Source organism: Triticum aestivum, chromosome 2D (genome assembly GCF_018294505.1).
Source record: "Triticum aestivum cultivar Chinese Spring chromosome 2D, IWGSC CS RefSeq v2.1, whole genome shotgun sequence".
NCBI classification, from domain to species: domain Eukaryota; kingdom Viridiplantae; phylum Streptophyta; class Magnoliopsida; order Poales; family Poaceae; genus Triticum; species Triticum aestivum.
In genome coordinates this window covers 492,278,912-492,301,580 of record NC_057799.1, presented here as the reverse complement: position 1 = coordinate 492,301,580, position 22,669 = coordinate 492,278,912, and the positions used below count along the sequence as shown (strand labels likewise).

The 22,669-nt window shown below is 43.9% G+C and overlaps 1 protein-coding gene and 1 pseudogene across 2 annotated transcripts; both read right to left on the bottom strand.

Annotated features, from left to right (window-relative positions):
• Nucleotides 1–102: 102 nt before the first annotated feature.
• On the bottom strand, nucleotides 103–2,597 carry LOC123055868 (NAD(P)H-quinone oxidoreductase subunit M, chloroplastic-like; annotated as a pseudogene).
• Nucleotides 2,598–4,149: 1,552 nt separating this feature from the next.
• Nucleotides 4,150–6,859, bottom strand: LOC123049691 (homeobox-leucine zipper protein HOX14). Of its 2 annotated transcripts, XM_044472581.1 has the most exons (3): nucleotides 6,419–6,859; nucleotides 5,900–6,255; nucleotides 4,151–5,821 (listed from the first exon to the last, which is right to left on the bottom strand). In XM_044472581.1, exons 1-3 carry the CDS (start codon nucleotides 6,477–6,479, stop codon nucleotides 5,573–5,575), a joined length of 666 nt encoding a protein of 221 aa, XP_044328516.1. In that variant the 5' UTR covers nucleotides 6,480–6,859; the 3' UTR covers nucleotides 4,151–5,572. The 2 variants fall into 2 exon arrangements, with proteins under 2 accessions (XP_044328515.1, XP_044328516.1); XM_044472580.1 differs by having other exon boundaries at nucleotides 4,150–6,255.
• Between the last annotated feature and the right edge of the window lie 15,810 nt (nucleotides 6,860–22,669).

Here is a 22,669-nt window from a genome sequence, read left to right as displayed (position 1 = left end):
GTATATACTCCAGCATTTTTTGCTACCATGCTAGAAAATTCTGCTACATGAATCTGGTTTCCAAATTTTTGGTAGTTTTAATGTATCAGAAGTAGATGAACATGGAAATGTTCATTTTGCTACGTAGTGCACGAATGGTGGTATGGTTAGTTTGTTTACCTCGTGGTCGACGAGGTCCTGGAACTCGTTGTAGACCATCTGGCAGGTCTCGTCGGTCCAGACGAACTCCTCGGTGGGGCCGAGCATGAGCGTGAGCTTTGTCCGTCTGCGTCTTGTCGAAGGCGTTGGTCTCCGGGTCGATGTACGCGTAGATGCGCACCTGCCTCGTCGTGCAGCTCAGCCACTGGCCGCCCCATGTTCTTGCTCTCCGCCAGCGGCTGCCGCGGCAGCGACTACGCGGGGCCCTTCCCCGCCGCTGCCGCCGCCTGCTCCTGCAGCGGCCGCACCGTCGCCGCGGGCTCCTCCTCTTTCACCTCCTGCTGGGCTCGCACCGGGGGGAACCGGACGCTATGTGGTGCAGTTTTGGCGCTTGGGTGTCTTTTTTGTTACACTATTAGGTGTCTCTTTTGAACTACAAATTATATCTTTTGTCCGCGGATTATCATAATTTGTAATTCTTGGAAGTTCATTATATGTCCTCCGACCAGTAAGAACTTGATTGTCAATGAAAAAGATTGGCACAAAGATAAACTTATACTAGCAATATGTCATTTCAAATATTATGAATCACAAGATAACTTACTTGCAAAAACTGATGACAACCATGAAAAAAAAATAACATGACTGTTTGACCTCATTTGTTGCTTTGGGTCGCTAATAGCACCAACACGAAAGTTCATTGCACACCCACACCAATTATGATCAGCTATGTATTCACTCCTATAAAGAGCTGACCAGTAGTCAACAGTTGTGTAGACGGTTCTGATGATGGGGTTATCAAGTGTCTCGTAATAAATATAACACTTGTTGCCTTTAACAATGTCTTTTTAGCTTGACTCGATTTTATTGTTAACTCCATTCCCAAAAAATTCTCAACTTATTCAAGACTATGACTATAATTTCCAATCATACTGATATTATCCTCGAAAGAATAGACATATGTCTAATCATCATCTACATTGATCTATCTTTGTTCACAAGGGATGCCAAACACTTTTTGCAAATCATTACCATAAAGATTGACTTTCCTATCTTCCGACAAATTGAAACATTGTTCCCTTATATCAGTCACATTGAAGATATTTAATGTACTTAAGGTCAACATCTGTCAGGCAACTTCAACAATCCATCAAAGTTGATATCTGTAAGCATCGACTTTTGTACTCTGAACACCCATCCAAAACAGCTCGTACATGATCAACATCTAATGTAGATTTTCAAATACACTCCTGATCTTTATTATTTGGAATGGAAACTTTAGTTTGACTGACCTGTATCCTAATGACATGTTGTGTGAACAAGCTAACAAAAAGTAACCAAAATCATAAATTGTTCTATTAAGTTGTTAAAGAGAACTCAAAATAGGTAATTAATACTGATATTTCTCCTAATTTTTTAGAACAATTATTAAATTGATCATAACAATGTGATACAAACTACACTTAATAAATAAATATTTATATGTATCATGTGATGGAAGTAAATTTATTAATACACGGACATAACACTAAGTTTCAAGTTAAGACAATGATGTTTACATTTGTGGATTAGTCCAATCAATTTTATTCCAATAGGTAATTCCACGGCAGCATCTTTAAAATATTATTTGTCATGGAGTCAGACGAATAAATTAACTAAAAGTTTCTTAAGTTTCATTGATACGAACTAGTAACTTTAGACTAAAAATTTAAGTGTCACCCTCTGTAAGTTAATACAACTTTGAGAATCTGAACTTGCATGAAAAAGACCGAGCCTCCTCCTCCTCTGGCGCTCCCGCGGGCGGCAGGGGAGGAATCCTAGCCACCGGCCGCCTCACCTCCTCTCCCCTATTCCGCCTCCTCCTGCCGTCGCCGAAGGGCGCGTCCGGGCGAAGCCCGGCCGGCGGCGGCGGCGGCGGGCCTTCTCACCCCCTCGCTAGGCTGGGGCTGGCGCGGGCCGGCGCTGTCGAGCCGGGGCGCCGCGGAATGCGGGACGTGGCGGCGCGGCGGCGGCTCTGCGGGCGACTGTGCGAGGATCTGCTACGGGCGCGGTGGGCTGCGTGGTGGCGGGCGCGCACGGGGTCTGATGTGGCTGCGTCGGCCGGATCTGGCCCTGCGGTGGCGCGGGCCGAGGACGGCGCGGCCAGCGGACGGCCCCCTCTGCCATGACCTTCCGGGCTGGTGGAGGTGGGTGGTTGTGCGTGTGCTGGAGGTCAGGGACGGCGGACGCGATGGCGGCGCGGCGGCTCGGCCAGATCTGGCCTCGGCACGACGCGGGCTACGGGTGGCTTGGGCTGCGGGCGGCTGCCCCGACCGAGGCCACTCTGGCTAGTTGGGATGGCGGCGCAGTAGCGGCGGTTCGACCCACCTTCCCCTGATTCTTGGGGTGCTCGGAGCTGCGGATGGGGGTGCGCTCGGCAGGTGGAGCACGGCGGCTCGACTTCGTCTGTGGCTGGCCATGGTGGCAGGGGCGCTCCGGGGAGTTGGCAGGGGCGCCTCCGGGTCTTGCTGTTGCCGGGAGTGGCGACAGAGACCTGGCCCCGGGTCGTGAAATGGTGTGGTGGGTGCGGCGCGGCCGGCAGCCTCCGATGGCTTCCCCTGCCCTGCTCCGGCCGGCTGGGCCCCGTTCTTTGCCAAAAGGGTGTGCTTTTATCGACTGCGGTGTCGGTGGCTCTGGTTGAAGGTGTTGGGGTGCTATTGGATTCCGGAGCGGCGGCTTTGGAGGTGGGAGCACGGTGCTCGTGGGCGGAGCCCATGGTTTAGGTGCTGGCCGGTGGCCATGGCCGTGTGGGCGGCATGGTCGCTGGGGTGCGTCGATCGGTGGCGGTGGTGCGACGTTCGTACCTTGCGAGGGGCGGTGTGTTGGCCGGAGTGAAAACCTGTTCAGTCTTCGGGCAGGCCGGCGGCGGCGAGTTCGTTCCCTTCTTGAAGGCGTCGTCGCAGTCCTCATTGTCCTTCGTGTTGCTCCAGGGGAAACCTTGATCTGCGGATCAGGCGGTGGCGGAGCTCTGGTGCCAAGACCTTCCTGAAAGCGCCGCCTTGGAGCTCACGGTTCGTCGTATGCGGCTTCGTCTCTTCACGGTGGTGTTCACGGTTGAGGACCCTGGTAGCTCTTGTAGCGATAGGGGTGGTGTAGCTGTGCTCAGTGCCTATGTATCTAGCCTTGAGTGTGTGCGTGTGTTGGGGTGGCGTGTGTTTGTATCGGCTTGGTGATGGTTATTGCTTTATATATAAAACGGGGTGAAGGCCTTTTTCGGTAATACAACTTTGATTTACATACATAACTATAGGTCTACCAGTTTTATTGTCGTTGTAAGTTTCAAGATTGTAATATTTCATAGTAGAGAGAATTAATATGTCGAACAGATAGATACTACAAACTAAACAAGCGAGTACACTGTAATCTTAGTAGTCATGAATTCAAACCAATAAACTAACTAAAATTTGAACAGATTAAGTTTCACCAAGACGAAATGGATGGTATTTCTCCAAATACTATGTTTCACTCTCTGTAACTTACCACAATTTGTTTTTAGATACATAATAATATGCATAGCAGTATTATTCCCCTTGCAAGATACAATATCGCAATACTTCATAGCGCACTACAATATCGCAGTACTTCACAAATGGGCCTCTGGAACCGGGACAAATAGGCCTTTTTTTACTAATGCAGCGAATTAATGTATCCAACATATATGTACTACAAACTAAACAAGCGGGTTGAGTCATACATACCCAAAAGACAATATTCAACCAGTATTATAGGCTTGAAATTGTTGTACAAGAGCAAGCAGTTATGGACAGGTAATATACAAGCAGAACAAAGCTTTTTTAGCAAAATCTTCGGATAGAAGTCCACCCGTGTTGTTGATACCCTTGAGTGTACTTCAGTAGATGCGAAGAATAACAAATCTTGCTCCAGGGTGGTATTTCTTGTAGGATGAGAGTGCTAGAAGGACAGACATGAAGTAACAAGAACAGCAGGCTGAATGGTCCGAATGAATGGTTTTGCTTTCGCTGTTATTTGTCTATGTTAGATTCACTTATTGTATATTAGACTACCCCACACGAACAGTTACACAACCCCACAAGGACAGGTATACGGCTTCGATATACAATGGCATTACACACATATATCAAATCTTATATACTAGACAAAAACGCTATATACACAAACAGATTTCCCAATCTTGGCGTAGATCGGCGGCCCACAATCTGCGTGCCCCCGTCCCTGCATTGCCACAAATCCCCTCCCCATCTCAAGCTTCACATCACCATAAACTCTCTGAAATTAATATCGAAATTAGATCGCATCAGTTATTACTAAAATTTGATGCACAAACTTTTCAAATTCAGCAAAATGCAACTTAATTACTCATTCGGTCTTGGGTTAGAAGAGTATTTTATGACAGCTGTTGTCTAATATTCTCGGTCTAGCTAGGGTTAAAGTCATAACAATCTGAGTTTCATATATTTTGCGACCAGTTCTTAGTTACACTTGAATTTGTTGAAGTTAATCCATGTACGCTCTGCAGTCTCGCACTTAACTGTACCAAAGAGTTGGAGCAGTATATAAGTACGTACATAGGAGCGAAAGCACCATGTAGCCAGTAGTATGGGGAAATGAACTGATATAAATAAATTTCATGTTTTACAAAGTTATATTAGAACACAAGGGCTAATTAACATACAAAACTTTGTATATTAGAGCATATAATCATCATTGGCCGTGAAAAATGTCATCCTTTTGATTTTACATTCATTTTTACCAAAACCAACGGATAATCATAATTTTAATATGTTATTACTGGACAGATTGAAATTGTATATCGTACTAACCAGTCACCACCAACATCATCATCAATATTTAGACCTTCATTTGCAAAGATGATTACCAACTTGTACATACACAGTGCTTCACTAAGAAGACAATTTACGGCTTAAGTAAAATATATATCAAATGATAACACACATCATCTCTGATCTTCAAGAGAGTGACCAGTACTACACTTGCTAGCTTGCAAGCTTTTGCCATTAATCAACACTCTCGATACATAATTAAACAACACGCACGCATAGAGATCGTCCCCAACTTATTAATTAAAACTATGGCTAACTAGAACAGTAATCGATCAGCATGTAGTTGATGTCCAGCTCGTGTCAATTTCAAATCACCCCATATATACAGGCTAAAAACCAAAGATTAAAATCGTGGGAGAAACGATTTAGCGGCGGCCTTTTCCAGCAGCTATAGCGACCGCATAGCAGGCCTTTGAAGGGATTTGTGGAGGATTTGGCGGCGGCATGCAGCCATAGCATAGCGGCGAGGCTTCCGAGCAGTTATAGCGCCTATTTTGTGGGAGATTTTATTTCATGATAAAAAACACTCGAACACGCTGCTATCGGCGTAGCCACCATAAACTCTAGGTAATTCATGCGAAAAACCACTCGGGGACGCACATCATCAGGTCATCGTCCGGCCTCAGCACGTCTGCCCCGCTGAAACCCGGATGCTGCTGGCAGGTTCCCGTCGAGAAGAACGAGCCCGGGCTCCCGCCGCACACGCTAACGGCGCCAGCTGAGTCTCCGCCATCGGCGGATGCCCCGTGGCACCCAGCTGCCGACCTGAGGCGCTGCACCTCCTCCTCAGTCGCTCTCAGCTTCTCCTTCAGCCTCAGCAGCTGGGTGTCAGTCAGCTTGTGCAAGAACGAAGAGGAATTGATATGTACGCCCGTGTGTGTGTGTGCGAGCAAGCTTACCTCGTTCTCGAGGTGGCATTTGTGGAGGATGTCTGCGTCGTGGGCGTGCTTGAGCCTGGCGAACTCCTGCTCGAGCGTCTTGCTCTTGTGGCGCGCCCGGCGGTTCTGGAACCACACGGCGACCTGCTTGGGGTCGAGCCCGAGCTCGGCGGCCAGATACACCTTCCGGCCAGTCTCCAGCTTGCGCTCCTCCCGGAAGCTCAGCTCCAGCATCTCCGCCTGCTCATCGGTGAGCCGCCGCTTCTTGGGGTCCCCTCCTTCGTCCATCTCCCCGCCGTTACCATCCCCTCCGCCGCATCTCGCGGCCCTCCGCCGCCTGCGCCGAGCCTTCGGCTGACTCTCCCGCTGCGCCGTGCCTGCACACATACAACCACGACATGGAAAAAAAAAGGGCATCACATGCGTGTCCTGGCCGGTGAAAATGAAGCTACTGCAGCTGCATCATCGCATGCGCAAACACCGGGGGGGGGGGGGGGGGGGGGGGGGGGGGGGGGGGGGGGGGGGCGGCGTCGTACGTACCATTGGCCGCGAAGAAAGACGTGTCCACGTAGGAGGAACCAAAGAGCTGCTGGTTGTCCATGCCTGGCGTTCGGAGCTGAGGAGGGGAGAGAAGGGATGGTTGGAATTGGAAGATTAGAGGAAGGGGAGACACGGTGGGTTGCGCTCTTGGTGTGGTGAGGAACTGGATCGAGGGGAGGACCACCGGCCGCAAAGCGCTAGTTGAAGGGCGGCGTCGTACGTACCATTGGCCGCGAAGAAAGACGTGTCCACGTAGGAGGAACCAAAGAGCTGCTGGTTGTCCATGCCTGGCGTTCGGAGCTGAGGAGGGGAGAGAAGGGATGGTTGGAATTGGAAGATTAGAGGAAGGGGAGACACGGTGGGTTGCGCTCTTGGTGTGGTGAGGAACTGGATCGAGGGGAGGACCACCGGCCGCAAAGCGCTAGTTGAAGAGGAGGCGAAAGTGCGGGTCTGGAGGGAGAGAGACCTAGGCGTACGTGATATAAATAGGTGGCAGAGGTGCCCAGCGGCAAGCGCCGGTGGGGCTCCGGCCGGCTAGGTGCTTTCCGAGCCAGGCCGTCTGGCCGGGGACATGCGAGGGTGATCGGGGCAAACATATGATCTAGCCAAGTACTTAGAGCATCTCCAGCTGTTCGCCCCCCAAAGGCGCTTTTAGGCGAAAAATCGCGCCTCTTAGAGGATTGCCGACAATAATTTCGTCTTGGGGGGAATAGATTCCCAGCCGCGACCGCAACGGCATCGGGCAAAAAAATTAAAAAGCGCACGGTCGATAAAGTTCAGTTAATTTGGACGAAATATAGGCAACTTCATTGATATTTAGGCAAATTTACATAGATAAAAACGTAAAACTACTCCTAGTTCCTCGCCATCGCCGTCGCTCGGCGGCCCGTCCTTCAGGGTGGCCTAGTTGCAGCCCTGCCCTGGATCGCCGCTGCGGACCGGCTGGCTCGATGCAATGACCTCGTCGTTGTTGTCGGATAGCACGATGACGCCGCCCTCGTCGTGCCCGCAGGGCCGCTCGGCAATTTCTTCCAGCGCACGGCGCTAGCGCTCCATCTCCTGCGCCACGTAGTCCACGCATGACCAGGCGAGGCCGCTCTCGATGTCGGAAACCATGTCCTCGTGCTCCCGCTTCAACACGGTCGCCGCCGGCTCCTTCTTCGGCTTGACCAGGCGGATGTGGCTGCGGGGAGGGGAAGGGACGAGGACGCCCTCGTTTATGACGAGGTTGCCGCTGCGGCTGCGCTGGCGGAGCGGTGTCTCCTGCGGCTCGGGCTTGACGGGGAGGAGTTCCACCGGCGCCGACCCGGAGGAACGGGAACCAGAGGACGACGAGGACAGCGTGTCCATGCGCCTCGACATCTAGGAGCTTTTGCAGCGGCGAGAGAAGGACGACGCCGGGTACTCTAGCCTGCGCTCAGCCGCCATGCACCCGACACGCACATGTTGGGCAGCGTCGGGTAATTTGCCTCCGGCAGTGATGTCTACTACGCAACCCTCTTCTTGTAGAAGTTGTTGGGCCTCCAAGTGCAGAGGTTTGTAGGACAGTAGCAAATTTCCCTCAAGTGGATGACCTAAGGTTTATCAATCCGTGGGAGGCGTAGGATGAAGATGGTCTCTCTCAAACAACCCTGCAACCAAATAATAAAGAGTCTCTTGTGTCCCCAACACACCCAATACAATGATAAATTGTATAGGTGCACTAGTTCGGCGAAGAGATGGTGATACAAGTGAAGTATGGATGGTAGATATAGGTTTTTGTAATATGAAAATATAAAAACAGCAAGGTAACAAGTAGTAAAAGTGAGTGTAAACAGTATTGCAATGCTAGGAAACAAGGCCTAGGGTTCATACTTTCACTAGTGCAAGTTCTCTCAACAATAATAACATAATTGGATCACATAACTATCCCTCAACATGCAACAAAGAGTCACTCCAAAGTAACTAATAGCGGAGAACAAACGAAGAGATTATGATAGGGTACGAAACCACCTCAAAGTTATTCTTTCCAATCAATCCGTTGGGCTATTCCTATAAGTGTCACAAACAGCCCTAGAGTTCGTACTAGAATAACACCTTAAGACATAAATCAACCAAAACCCTAATGTCACCTAGATACTCCAATGTCACCTCAAGTATCCGTCGGTATGATTATACGATATGCATCACACAATCTCAGATTCATCTATTCAACCAACACATAGAACCTCAAAGAGTGCCCCAAAGTTTCTACCGGAGAATCAAGACGAAAACGTGTGCCAACCCCTATGCATAAGTTCATGGGCGGAACCCGCAAGTTGATCACCAAAACATACATCAAGTGAATCACGTGATACCCATTGTCACCACAGATACGCACGGCAAGACATACATCAAGTGTTCTCAAATCTTTAAAGACTCAATCCGATAAGATAAATTCAAAGGGAAAACTCAATCCATTACAAGAGAGTAGAGGGGGAGAAGCAACATAAGATCCAACTATAATAGCAAAGCTCGCGATACATCAAGATCGTGCCAAATCAAGAACGCGCCAGAGAGAGAGATCAAACAAATAGCTACTGGTACATACCCTCAGCCCCGAGGGTGAACTACTCCCTCCTCCTCATGGAGAGCGTCGGGATGATGAAGATGGCCACCGGTGAGGGTTCCCCCCCCCCTCCGGCAGGGTGCCGGAACGGGCTCCCGAGAGGTTTTTGGTGGCTACAGAGGCTTGCGGCGGCGGAACTCTAGATCTATTCTGTTCCCCGATCGTTTTAGGGTATATGGGTATATATAGGAGGAAGAAGTACGTCAGGGGAGCCATGAGGGGCCCACGAGGGTGGAGGGCGCGCCCCTGCCTCGTGCCTCCCTCATTGTTTTCTTGACGTGGACTCCAAGTCTCCCTGGTTGCTTTCCTTCCAAAAATAACTTCTCTAGAAGATTTCATTCCGTTTCGACTCCGTTTGATATTCCTTTTCTTTGAAACACTGAAACAAGGGAAAAAACAGGAACTGACACTGGGCTCTGGGTCAATAGGTTAGTCCCAAAAATAATATAAAAGTGTTTAATAAAGCCTAAAAAATCCAAAACAGATAATATAATAGCATGGAACAATCAAAAATTATAGATACGTTGGAGACGTATCAGCATCCCCAAGCTTAATTCCTGCTCGTCCTCGAGTAGGTAAATAATAAAAACAAAATTTTTGATGTGGAATGCTCCTTGGCATACTTATCCATGTAATTCTCTTTATTGTGGCATGAATGTTCAGATCCATAAGATTCAAGACAAAAGTTTAATATTGACATAAAAATAATAATACTTCAAGCATACTAACTAAGCAATTATGTCTTCTCAAAATAACATGGCCAAAGCAAGCTATCCCTACAAAATCATATAGTCTGGCTATACTCTATCTTCATCACACAAAATATTTAAATTATGCACAACCCCGATGACAAGCCAAGCAATTGTTTCATACTTTTGATGTTCTCAAACTTTTTCAATCTTCACGCAATACATGAGCGTGAGCCATGGACATAGCACTATAGGTGGAATAGAAGGGTGGTTGTGGAGAAGACAAAAAAGAGAAGATAGTCTCACATCAACTAGGCGTATCAACGGGCTATGGAGATGCCCATCAATAGATATCAATGTGAGTGAGTAGGGATTGCCATGCAACGGATGCACTAGAGCTATAAGTGTATGAAAGCTCAACAAAAGAAACTAAGTGGGTGTGCATCAAACTCGCTTGCTCACGAAGACCTAGGGCATTTTGAGGAAGCCCATCATTGGAATATACAAGCCAAGTTCTATAATGTAAAATTCCCACTAGTATATGAAAGTGACAACATAGGAGACTCTCTATTATGAAGATCATGGTGTTACTTTGAAGCACAAGTGTGGTAAAAGGATAGTAGCATTGCCCCTTCTCTCTTTTTCTCTCATTTTTTTATTTTTTTGTTTGGGCCTTTTTCTCTTTTTTTTTTCTTTTTTTTTCTTTTTTTGTCCGGAGTCTCATCCCGACTTGTGGGGGAATCATAGTCTCCATCATCCTTTTCCTCACTTGGGACAATGCTCTAAAAATGAAGATCATCACACTTTTATTTTCTTACAACTCAACAATTACAACTCGATACTTAGAACAAAATATGACTCTATATGAATGCCTCCGGCGGTGTACCGGGATATGCAATGAATCAAGAGTGACATGTATGAAAGAATTATGAACGGTGGCTTTGCCACAAATACAATGTCAACTACATGATCATGCAAAGAGATATGACAATGATGAGGAGTGTCATAATAAACGGAACGGTGGTAAGTTGCATGGCAATATATCTCGAAATGGCTATGGAAATGCCATAATAGGTAGGTATGGTGGCTGTTTTGAGGAAAGTATATGGTGGGTGTATGATACCGGCGAAAAGTGCGCGGTATTAGAGAGGCTAGCAATGGTGGAAGGAAGAAGAGTGCGTATAATCCATGGACTCAACATTAGTCATAAAGAACTCATATACTTGTTGCAAAAATCTAAAAGTTATCAAAGCAAAGTATTACGCGCATGCTCCTTGGGGGATAGATTGGTAGGAAAAGATCATCGCTCGTCCCCGACCGCCACTCATAAGGAGGACAATCAATAAATAAATCATGCTCCGACTTCATCACATAACGGTTCACCATACGTGCATGCTACGGGAATCACAAACTTTAGAACAAGTATTTCTCAAATTCACAACTACTCAACTAGCATGACTCTAATATCACCATCTTCATATCTCAAAACAATTATAAGGAATCAAACTTCTCATAGTATTCAATGCACTTTATATGAAAGTTTTTATTATATCCCTCTTGGATGCCCATCATATTAGGACTAAATTCATAACCAAAGCAAATTACCATGCTGTTCTAAAGACTCTCAAAATAATATAAGTGAAGCACGAGAGTTCATCTATTTCTTCAAAATAAAACCACCATTGTGCTCTAAAAAGATATAAGTGAAGCACTAGAGCAAACGACAAACTCTCCGAAAGATATAAGTGAAGATCAATGAGTAGTTGAATAATTATGTAACTATGTGAAGACTCTCTAACATTTAAGAATTTCAGATCTTGGTATTTTATTCAAACAGCAAGCAAAGCTAAAGAAAATAAAACGTCACTCCAAGGAAAACACATATCATGTGGTGAATAAAAATATAGCTCCAAGTAAAGTTATCGATGAACGAAGACGAAAGAGGGGATGCCATCCGGGGCATCCCCAAGCTTAGGCTCTTGGTTGTCCTTGAATATTACCTTGGGGTTCCTTGGGCATCCCCAAGCTTAGGCTCTTGCCACTCCTTATTCCATAGTCCATCGAATCTTTACCCAAAACTTGAAAACTTCACAACACAAAACTTAACAGAAAACTCGTAAGCTCCGTTAGCGAAAGAAAACAAAACACCACTTCAAGGTACTGTAATGAACTCATTATTTATTTATATTGGTGTTAAACCTACTGTATTCCAACTTCTCTATGGTTTGTAAACTATTTTACTAGCCATAGATTCATCAAAATAAGCAAACAACACACGAAAAACAGAATCTGTCAAAAACAGAATAGTCTGTGGTAATCTGTAACTAACGCAAACTTATGGAACTCCAAAAATTCCAAAATAAATTTGTGGACCTGAGGAATTTGTCTAGTAATCATCTGCAAAAATAATCAACTAAATAGCACTCTCCAGTAAAAAGTTGAAGCTAATCTCGTGAGCGCTAAAGTTTCTATTTTTTACAGCATGATCATAAAGACTTCACCCAAGTCTTCCCAAAGGTTCTACTTGGCACAAACACTAATTAAAACACAAAACCACATATAAAAAGAAGCTAGATGGATTATTTATTACTAAACAGAACCAAAAAGTAAGAAACTAAAATAAAATTGGGTTGCCTCCTAACAAGCGCTAACGTTTAACGCCCCTAGCTAGGCAAGATGTTTTCAATGATGCTCACATAAAAGATAAGAATTGAAACATAAAGAGAGCATCATGAAGAATATGACTAGCACATTTAAGTCTAACCCACTTCCTATCCATAGGGATTTTGTGAGCAAACAACTTATGGGAACAATAATCAACTAGCATAGGAAGGCAAAACAAGCATAACTTCAAAACTTTAAGCACATAGAGATGAAACTTGATATTATTGCAATTCCTACAAGCATATGTTCCACCCTCATAATAATTTTCAGTAGCATCATGAATCAATTCAACAATATAACCAGCACCTAAAGCATTCTTTTCATGATCTACAAGCATAGAATTTTTACTACTCTCCACACAAGCAAAATTCTTCTCATTCGGAATAGTGGGAGTATCATAAGAGACTTGAATACTATAAATTGTTTCCACATTAAAAGAGTAATGTTCAGAAAAAGGGGAATCATAATCATGACAAGTTTTATAAATATAATCATCACTACTTTCTATAGCATAAGTGTCATCACAATAATCATCATAAGTAGCAACTTTGTTCTCATCATAATCAATTGAAACCTCTTCCGAAATAGTGGATACATCACTAAATAAAGTCATGACCTCTCCAAATCCACTTTCATAAATATTATAAGATTCAACATCCTCCAAAATAGTGGGATCATTACTTCCTAAAGTTGACACTCTTCCAAACGCACTTTCATCAATATAATCATCATAAGTAGGAGGCATGCTATTATCATAACAACTATGCATATCAAAACTTGGGAGACTAAAAATATCATCTTCATTAAACGTAGCATCCCCAAGCTTGGGACAAACATTAATTGCAGCAAATATATTCTCAAAAACATCATCTTCATCAAACATAGCATCCCCAAGCTTGGGCCTTTTCATATCATCAGCATAATCACTCTCATCATTAATAGTATGGATAACACCAATAGTATAGCAATTATCATATTCTTCCAAGCAAGTGCCAATTTTTTTTTCAAGATCATAAGAAGTATCATTATCTTCCCAATCATAATAATCATAACAAGCAATAGGCATAACGAGATCATCATCAAGTGCATCATCTTCCACAATTATTTTTGATTCATTTTCATGAGGCACAACAATAATAGGAGCAACTTTATTTGGGAGAGGTATCTTTTTACCTCTCTTCCTTTTTCTTTTCTTCTTCTTCACCACATCATGTGTGGGTTCAATCCTCTTTTTGGAGCTCCTTATTAATGAGATTGGTTGAATAGAAGGCTCCTCCTCGTTACCTGATTCATCATAAGAAATAATAGGAGGATATTGGGAAGTCTCTTCCCTTTCATTAGTATTCTCTTCATCTTCTATTTGTTTTCTTTTCTTATGTAATTGGCAATATAAGGATTTTCAATCAATTCACCGCACAATACATATAAATTTCCTCTAGATCAAAATCAAGAAATCTATCAAGATTAAATTTTGGAATACCCTCAGTTATACGTTTCATTTCTTCATAACCCAAAAGAAGACTAAGCTCCTTATGATGCTCAAGGGTAATCAAGTTATCACAATTTTTGGACACGATTTGATCATGAAACAAATAGCATTGGAGCTTTAAATGACCATGTTAATTGCAAAGTTCACAAGGATGGCGATAAATATTGAATCTTTCAGCACAATCATCTAGCCTTTCTTGCAACCATTTGGTTTCTAAATACTTATGCCTCTTGCAAAATCTATCTTCCCTATTTGGTGTGTACTTGCAAACTCTATGCACTCCACAAAAATTGACATGCTTATAAGAGATATTCTCATCATGACTAGTGCAACCATCATTAGTACTATGGATATTCAAAGAGTTCATACTAACAACATTGCAATCATGCTCATCATTTAGAGATTTAGTGCCAAACATTCTAATGCATTCTTCTTCTAACATTTTGGCACAATTATCGGAATCCTTATTTTCATGAAAGATATTAAAAAGATGAAGCATATGAGGTACCGTCAATTCCATTTTTTTGTAGTTTTCTTTTATAAACTAAACTAGTGATAAAACAAGAAACTAAAAGATTCGATTGCAAGATCTAAAAATATACCTTCAAGCACTCACCTCCCCGGCAACGGTGCCAGAAAAGAGCTTGATGTCTACTACGCAACCTTCTTCTTGTAGAAGTTGTTGGGCCTCCAAGTGCAGAGGTTTGTAGGACAGTAGCAAATTTCCCTCAAGTGGATGACCTAAGGTTTATCAATCCGTGGGAGGCGTAGGATGAAGATGGTCTCTCTCAAACAACCCTGCAACCAAATAACAAAGAGTCTCTTGTGTCCCCAACACACCCAATACAATGGTAAATTGTATAGGTGCACTAGTTCGGCGAAGAGATGGTGATACAAGTGTAGTATGGATGGTAGATATAGGTTTTTGTAATATGAAAATATAAAAACAGCAAGGTAACAAGTAGTAAAAGTGAGTGTAAACGGTATTGCAGTGCTAGGAAACAAGGCCTAGGGTTCATACTTTCACTAGTTCAAGTTCTCTCAACAATAATAACATAATTGGATCACATAACTATCCCTCAACATACAACAAAGAGTCACTCCAAAGTAACTAATAGCGGAGAACAAACGAAGAGATTATGGTAGGGTACGAAACCACCTCAAAGTTATTCTTTCCAATCAATCCGTTGGGCTATTCCTATAAGTGTCACAAACAGCCCTAGAGTTCGTACTAGAATAACACCTTAAGACACAAATCAACCAAAACCCTAATGTCACCTAGATACTCCAATGTCACCTCAAGTATCCGTGGGTATGATTATACGATATGCATCACACAATCTCAGATTCATCTATTCAACCAACACATAGAACCTCAAAGAGTGCCCCAAAGTTTCTACTGGAGAATCAAGACGAAAACATGTGCCAACCCCTATGCATAAGTTCATGGGCGGAACCCGCAGGTTGATCACCAAAACATACATCAAGTGAATCACGTGATATCCCATTGTCACCACAGATACGCACGGGAAGACATACATCAAGTGTTCTCAAATCTTTAAAGACTCAATCCGATAAGATAACTTCAAAAGGAAAACTCAATCCATTACAAGAGAGTAGAGGGGGAGAAGCAACATAAGATCCAACTATAATAGCAAAGCTCGCGATACATCAAGATCGTGCCAAATCAAGAACGCGCGAGAGAGAGAGATCAAACACATAGCTACTGGTACATACCCTCAGCCCCGAGGGTGAACTACTCCCTCCTCGTCATGGAGAGCGCCGGGATGATGAAGATGGCCACCGGTGAGGGTTCCCCCCTCCGGCAGGGTGCCGGAATGGGCTCCCGAGAGGTTTTTGGTGGCTACAGAGGCTTGCGGCGGCGGAACTCCAGATCTATTCTGTTCGCCGATCGTTTTAGGGTATATGGGTATATATATAGGAGGAAGAAGTACGCCAGGGGAGCCACGAGGGGCCCACGAGGGTGGAGGGCGCGCCCAGGGGGGTGGGCGCGCCCCCCTGCCTCGTGCCTCCCTCGTTGCTTTGTTGACGTGGACTCCAAGTCTCCCTGGTTGCTTTCCTTCCAAAAATAACTTCTCCAGAAGATTTCATTCCGTTTCGACTCCGTTTGATATTCCTTTTCTTCGAAACACAGAAACAAGGGAAAAAACAGGAACTGGCACTGGGCTCTGGGTCAATAGGTTAGTCCCAAAAATAATATAAAAGTGTTTAATAAAGCCTGAAAACATCCAAAACAGATAATATAATAGCATGGAACAATCAAAAATTATAGATACGTTGGAGACGTATCAGGCAGCAGGTGCCAATTTCGGCCCAAACTGGCGAAATTTGGGCTCCTGGGGGCGCGACTGGGCGCTTTTTTTGCGCCGGCGATAAAAAAGGTGCCTTGGGGGCCTGTTGAGGGGGGCGGAGAGATGCTCTTACTGTTGCACTCATGCTCACTTCCTCGCTCGCCCGTTCCCTTATCTGCTCGTTGCTGACGCACTCTATACCAATTAATTTTGGAGACTCTGGATTTCCTTGGCGTACGTATCTGATTCTCTTTTTTCACAAATGCGCATGTTGTGTATGATGGTAGATGTTACATTGGTAACAATTGCCAGGAAATTTGGGATACTTTGGTTGATATGCATGAAGGTACCGAGTCCATCAAGGAATCCAAATTGTATGTGCTTCAAAGTCAACTTGACAAGTTCAAGATGAAGGATGGTGAAGGAGTCACTGAGATGTATTCTAGGCTTGTTCTCATCACAAATGAGATTGCCGTCTTAGGAAGCGAAGAGATGAAAGAGCCTTGGATGGAAAATATAATACTGTGTGCACCTTGATCCAAATGATGCCCAATTACAAAGATCTCAAGCCCACGGAAGTCATTGGTAGAATTGTTGCTCATGAGATTTCACTCAAGGATAAGGAAGAGCTCCACAACAAGTCTAGTGGTGATTACAAAGCTTCAATCGATGCTCCTACAACATCAAGTGGGAAACAAGTTTCCAATGAAGAATTGAGCTTAATGGTGAAGAACTTCAACAAGTTTTACAGAAATAGAAGCAAAGAGAGAAGCTCCAAGTCAAGATCCTACAATGAAAAAATATCTTCTAATCGTGATCGTAATTGCTACAATTGTGGAAGACCCGGGCACTACTCCAATGAGTGTACGACTCCCTACAAGAAAAGAGAAGATTCACCAAAAAGGAAAAGTAAAAGATATGAATCACCACCAAGAGAGAGAAGGAGTAGAGATGATCGTTATGAATGAAGACCCTCTCGTAGAAGCAAGGATTCAGAAAGGAAGGACAAGTCATCAAAGATCTACACAAGACGAAGACATCAGGCTCACGTTGGTGAATGGGTGTCCGGTTCCGACTCCGACAACTACTCCGAGAGAAGCTATCACTCCGACTCCGAATATACTCAAGATGAAGGTGTTGCTGGTCTTGCACTTGTGTCATCCAACTCCTATGACATATTTGACTCACCAAATGAAGGAATTGGAAGATGCTTCATGGCTAAAGGCCATAAGGTATCGCACCCCGAGTATGTTGATTTCAATAGTGATGAAGATGATTTTCTAGGTGATGATGATTTACTTGTTGACAACACTAGTGATGAAAACTATGATGAAATTGCTAGTATTCATGCTAATCAAGATGAAACGAATGACAATGATAAGAAGGAGATTGAGCGCCTAACTAAAGAACTAAACACTCTTAAGTTAGCTCACGAAACAACCCTAGAAGGTCATAGAGAGCTCCTATAAAGACTCATGAGATTCTACGCTTCGAGAAGCTAAATTTTGAGCAAGAGCATGGGTTCCTAAAAGCTATCAATGATGATCTTCGAAAGAAGAGTTCTTCTTATCTCGCCAAACGTCTCCTCTTGTCTACTTATATGCCACAAGTAAAATGTAGCAATAAGAACAAGAAATATTCTTCCTCTAGTAGTAACAATAACCATGTTAAGTCCAACATTGTTGCTTCTAGTAGTTCTCTTGATTCCACTAATGATTCTCTTAGCCAAGTTACCCTTGAGCAAGAAAATAGCTTATTGAAGGGAATTATAGAGAAAGGTGTTTACAAGAGCCTTACCGGAAGTAAGCAATTTAAGGAAATTATACGCAAGCAAGGAAGGCACCGGAAGAATCAATGTGTTGGTTTTGAACAAAAGTTCAATGCCAGTGGAGTTGAGTGGAAAGAAGAACAATACTGCAAGACGAAGTTTTTTCCTCAACAAGAGAAGTATGACCCCACTTCTTTCAAGGGAACACAAGCTCAAGATGATCTTCCACCACAAGACTACAAGCTAAAAGGCAAGGACAAGCTTCAAGAAGAGATTGATTCATTTGAAGAAGCTCCTAAGGCCATGGTCAAGTGGGTTCCCAAGACCACATCAAGTTCTACCTCATCAAGTATGACTACAACTCCAAATTCCCATCAAGTTGATGTGGATCCCAAAGAAGAAGAAACTAGAGTGTTCTTGAGGGTGACTCCACCAACATACTTCACTCACATTCATTTTGGCGAGAACTTATGCAATCAACTTTCATATCTTGCATTAGTTCAAGGAGTCACGAACCCTCTTGTTGATAAGACAAGGGACAAGGTAACCTAATGCTTTCATTGACATCATCATAAGTGTATTTCACTCCATATCTATGGATATCCTTGTATGTTCCTTGTGGGAATAACCCATGTAGGTATTGAAAATGTAGAACACTCTAATGGATTGCTCCAAATGATCTACATCAGCATTGAGCATCCACATCTTCAATATCTACATGAAGTCATCATCGAGAAAACCCAAGGTTAATTCATCCCTCTTAGGGGGGATATCACATCTAGGGGGAGCTTTGCTATAAAAATTGAGCAAAAGCAACTCTAATGTTGTGAACACAACAATGCTTTATGTAAAAGTGGTAACCCCACTTGTGCTTAAACGATGAGTATGACCTACGATCAAATGTTCTCATTTGACTCCTCAGTCAATATAATCATATATAGATGACGTAGTCATCGCCAATTGCTTGATAGATGCTAGAGTGTATGTGCATGCTTTGCCACATGTTCTATTTGCTATCTTATTGTGTGAGCATGTTGGTTGCATCATTTTCTCCATTCGAGGACATCCATTTGTTGTTTTGGTTGTTTGTTTTTTCTTTTGCCAAATGGATGGACAAGAATGCCTAAGTACTCCCTCTAGCTTTCTATGCCTTTTCTCATCTCGAACTCTCTTCATTCTACATCACAAAATTTGCACAAGTCACTTTCGGACCCTCCGGGTGAGGAGCACTCGGAGCCACCGATCCGTCAAGGGCTAACTTCCAAAACCTCTTAATAATTTTCGGTCAGACCAACTCATCCAATTCGGTCTCATCGAAATCAGTAAGTTGATCTAGGTTTTCATCTCGGTGCCACCGATTAGAATGATTCAGTCTCACCGAGTTGCAGAAACTACCAGCAGTTTTGCATCTCGGTGCCACCGAGACGTTCCACTCGGCGCCACCGACAGAGTCTGGGTATATATACCACGACTCGTAGTTTGGAAATTTCTTCAAACACACTCTCGCCCGCGCCTCCCCAGCACTGCCGCTCCTAGGTCTCCGGATCAACGCCGTCTTTGCCAGTGAGCCTCCGCCGCCGTCAACGGGTATCTTCATCGCCGTTGCCGCCGTTGCGATCCGTCACCAAGTTAGGGTATGGATTTGACCCTTTGTGCTATCCTTTACTCCGATTCTTGCACAAAGTATATTGCCTTTATTCTTCCCACGTATGAGATCAATCTATCCGGCAAAGAAATCCTTTAGAATAGATTGGATGCAAAAACTTAGGGCTAGGTTTCCGCAGAACATATCTTGGACCGACCGATCTGAGGATTTCGATCACACCGATTGGCCCTGGCCATTGCACTAAGTACAACTCGGTCTGACCGAAGTGTACTAATCCGTGAGACCGAAATCACTTTCTTTGTGAAACCCTAGCATCTTGCGTAGTCACCGAACTGCATCTCGGTATGACCGAAACTGCATGTTTAGACTCTGTTAGTTCTTCCGTGTCACCCAGTTTGTCAAATAGGTAGCTTCGAAATGCTTTCTGCAGAAAACTAAAGTTAAGTTTTTGTCTCAATTTTTTGCAAAACAAGCTGTATTTTGTGACGCTGGTCTACTCTACCCACACCCATCTATTCACAGGGTCAGTTGCAGCAATGTTAGAAGCTAGTGACAGTCAGAATAAGTTTGAAGAGCATGTCAATCTCAGTCAGGGCACTAGTCCCTCCAGTAGCTATGATGAGGGAAGCAGAAGCACTCCTAGGAACTTGCCTAAGGCAACTACTAGGCAAAGGAAGAAAAGAACTTCTGAGAGTGAAGATGAAGACTTTGTGATTGAGGAGGAAGTGACCTCCAAGAAAAAGGTACTCAAGAAAGAGTATGCTGTTGCTGCTACCACCAAGCCAGGCCTTTCCAAGAAGGGTCCTGCAAAGAGGACTCCAATGTCCAAAGCCGTAGCTTCAACTCAAGAGACAATGCAGTTTACACTTGAGCCTAGAGATGTAACATCCCAAAATACAAAATTTTGGAATGTTATAATAAATAGATAGATTTGATTGATTGTTTGACTGATTGTGTGGAACTGAGTGAAATTCGAAACTTTCTGAAAGTTAAATGAGAGGGAATAAAAGGACTTTCCCAAACTTTCATCTTTGCTTGCTGATCTCCATGAATTCAAATTCTTTTCAAATACAAAACCCTTGAGCGAAGATGATATGACTTCTTCCATTTAATTAAATGAAAGGGTATTTGAAAATATTTGAATTCATAAACTTCATGCAACTTAATGATATTCATGAGAGAAGATAAAATGACTTCTTCAAAACAGATGAAATATGAGTTGGAAGTTTAAAAGGATCAAATTAAAATCCTTTTGATTTTTTTTTCAATTTGGAATTATTTGGGTTTTATTCAAATTACTTTTCTCCACAAATAAAATATATGGAAATTAGGGTAACATGATTCCCTACAACAGAAAATTGGAGAGAAATAAATTTGAAATCATTATGGTATTTTTTAAATGATTTTTATTGGATTTTAGTAGGGCAGTAGCACTCTTTGAATTATTTGAATTTTTTTCGCTTTTATTTGACTTGACAAAAATGTCCACGTTGAAGAAAATCTTTTTCTGAAAATTTTGATATATTATATGCCTATAAAATATTTTTATTTATTTCGTTTTTATTATTTTTGTTTGTCTGAGAAAATGTGAAAAAAAACTTTCTTCGGGCCGGCCCAGCCGAGCTAGGCCACGGCCCAACTTGCCGCCGCCGCCTTCCGCTAGTGCGGGAGACCGCATCCCGCACGTCACCGGAGTCCACCGCGCCGCCGCCTCCTCCGACCCCTGCCGCAAGCCAGCGCCCCTCCCGTGGCCTTTAAAAAGGCGGGCCTTGACCCCCTTTTCTCTCCTCATCCCTAGCCGCCGCACTCCATCGCCGGAGTTAGCCGCCGCCGCCGGAGATCCACGCCGTCGCCCTGCTCCACTCCGTCGCCCCGACCGCTGCCGCCACCACCGCCGTCTCCGTCGCATCGCGCCGCGCCTCTCCGTGCCTTCGCCCGTCGCCGCCGACCCCGGAGCAGCCGGCCCCGTCCGAGGCCGAAGCCGCCGCCGCCGTCTTCCTCCCCGCCGGTGCCGTCAACCGCCGGGGTAAGCCTCGACCGTCCGATCTAGTTTCAACGCCGTAGATTAGATCTGCTAGTTTTTTTTATTGCAAACCGTTTTTCCTTAAGTAGTGAACGTTCGTTGCTTTAGTCTTTGCAGCGAACGGTTTTCGTCAATTAGCGTTCGGCAGCGAACGTTCTTTCTGTAGAGCTTTTCTTTTCTTTTATTTTTCGGCCAGGGACCCGTTTGTGAAAAAATTATTCACAGATTAGTCCCTGATCTTCAATCGGTCACAACTTTTTACTCGTTTATCCAAATCCAACGAAACCAGTGCCCACTTCTTCGTTATGATCTCCTCTATCCAGTAATCCAACTCAAACATGTTTTTGAAATTTTAAAATTTGAATTAGATCAGATTTGAATTTGAATCTTCTTTTGATTGTAACTTGAGTTTCGTAACTCCGATTTAGTTGATTCCTTTTGCAAATTAAATCTCTTGACCTAAACTTTCTGATAAGGCCAAATTCACATAATTTTGGTACTGTTAGAAATTGTTTTAGTTGCAAGAGTTATTTTCTTGGTTTTGATGTTTTCCGAAGTATCTTCTTCGTTCTTTCTGATCTTTTGAGTGATTGCTTATGTGTGGTTACTATTGCTTGCTCACGATAGATTGAACGGAGTATGACGAGTGGAACTATCAGAGTTATGAGTGCGAATCATCTTCATCAACATTGCAGGCAAGTTCACACTTTGATCATATCCCTTTCATACCCAGTTTTTATGCATTAGTTTCACCCTCAAACATTGCATGGTTAGGAATTGATAACATGTGGGTATCGGGAAGTAGTTGATGAGGTAGGAACCTATTGCCCTGCATTCAAACCTTGAGAGTTACTATTACGTTATGCTTATATTGCCATGCTATGCTCGTAGACGTGGATTGGGTTTGAGAGTTTTCCATGACAGATGTGAGATTGTTAATTAATGGTTCAACTTAAGGTGGCTACTTTAATTTACATCTAGGTGGATTGAGGCACCTGGAGAACCCAGTGTTGCCTGTATTTTTGGATATCCCGGAGTACCTGTGTGATCATCCTATGGACCGCCACCCAGACTCAAAGGGATCATAAGATTATTCATGCTAGAAACTTCCGT

Bases quoted from the DNA above. Each gene is read 5' to 3' on its own strand.
- LOC123049691 (XM_044472580.1), bottom strand. From the start codon at position 6,479: ATGGACAACCAGCAGCTCTTTGGTTCCTCCTACGTGGACACGTCTTTC. The intron at 6,256-6,418 runs GTACGTACGACG...GTATGTGTGCAG, and splicing joins GTCTTTCTTCGCGGCCAATG to GCACGGCGCAGCGGGAGAGT.